Consider the following 1455-nt stretch of genomic DNA (forward strand, 5'->3'; position numbering starts at 1 on the left):
TTGTGGTGGGCGCCTGTGGTCCCAGCTACTTGGGAGGCTGAGGCAAGAGAACTGCCTAAGCCAAGGAGTTGGAGGTTGCTGTGAGCTGTGACGCCATAGGACGACTGAGGGTGATAAAGTGAAACTCTGTCTCTAAATAATAATAATCCTCCCATCTCAATAATTGGATCTTTGTGCAACGAGTAACTTAACCTAGGCCAACACCTTGTTTTCATAACACTGGACAAACGTGGATAGTGCAGGTGATACTGATGATACCGGAGACTAAGGCAATAATTGACAAAGCAAGGCCCTTGAGGATGTTAGCCCTGGAAGGCAAAGTACGGGGGAGGGATTGCCCACTGACAAGAAACACATTGTCTTCTTTCGGAAAAAGTGGAAAGGTAATTAATATAAGACAGGTGTAGGTATTGGTAGTTTTGTAGATTAAGTCGTGGCATGATGAAGTTCCTGTCTAATAGTGTCTATTTTCTCAATGAGCTTTCCAGGAATGAGCTACTGTGACAGGTATTGTTTCCCAGGGAAAGCAAAATTCTGAAGTCTAAGGCGGGAAACCTGGTTTTGGACAAGTGCAAATGGTTCAAACTAAGAGCAAGCGTCTGACACGAGCTGGAATGCCAAAAGAGAGGGCGGGAGCATTTAGTTGGAGCAAAGAGGCGCCCAACCGCCTCCTCAGGGCAAGCTCAGCTTGCAACACGTAGCAACGCGCGCGGGGAGCTGGACGCAGGCTTTGCGCAGGTCAACTGGGATCCGGGAGGTCGGCGCAGGCGCGCGGCGCTGCACGATCTGGCGCTACTTTGCGGTGTTGTCCTGGGCTCCCTCTGGTTTTTCCTGGCGGCGGTTTGAGGTCCCCGCGCTTGGGATGGAGCAGCTAGGCGAACTGGAGCTGCTGATGGAGAAGAGTTTTGGGGAGGAGACTACGCTGCCTGCAGACTTGTGAGCGGGGCTGGGGGGAAGCATGGGAACACAGCGGGAGATTTGAAAGAAAGGAACCTGAGAGGCGGCATCCATGCCTGCGCTGGTGACCCGGGCTGGGGGCCGAGGACTCGGCCCAGCTCCCTTGGACCCCGACGAACCTCCGGAGCTGGGGTCCGCTTCCCGGGGTTTTCTTTGGGGCCACACTCGGCCAGAGGCTGAAGATTTTCCTAGCAGTTCATTCATTCCCCTGTCACCTCTTTCCCAATCTGGGGGAGTTTCGGCCACTGAAATGTCTTCATAAGGGGAAACTGCAATTGTTTCATACTTTTTGTCGATGTTTAGTTGGAGGAACTTAGGGAGAACTTTGCATCCTCAGCTCGGTGTAAATGATCTCAATATGGGATTATTATTCTTAGTGTAATAGCAGTAATGCTAATTAGTGTTGAGGGACTTTTGCTTTTGAGGTTTTGATCCTGCGCCTTTTTGAGAGATCAGTAAGGCATCACAGCCTGCCTTGGGAAATTCATGGCCTGAGGC

General features: G+C 51.3%; 1 protein-coding gene across 1 annotated transcript in view; it reads left to right on the top strand.

The window, feature by feature from the left end:
• Positions 1-830: 830 nt before the first annotated feature.
• DNA2 (DNA replication helicase/nuclease 2) overlaps positions 831-1455 on the top strand; it is a 42672-nt gene continuing 42047 nt past the window's right edge. The window contains exon 1 of the mRNA XM_012801305.2: positions 831-936. Coding sequence (XP_012656759.1) covers positions 863-936 — 74 coding nt within the window. The 5' untranslated portion in view covers positions 831-862. The remainder of the gene's footprint in view (positions 937-1455) is intronic.

The sequence above is a fragment of the Otolemur garnettii genome, unplaced genomic scaffold (assembly GCF_000181295.1).
Source record: "Otolemur garnettii isolate 467f Iridium unplaced genomic scaffold, OtoGar3 scaffold00008, whole genome shotgun sequence".
In the NCBI taxonomy this organism is placed as follows: Eukaryota; Metazoa; Chordata; class Mammalia; order Primates; family Galagidae; genus Otolemur; species Otolemur garnettii.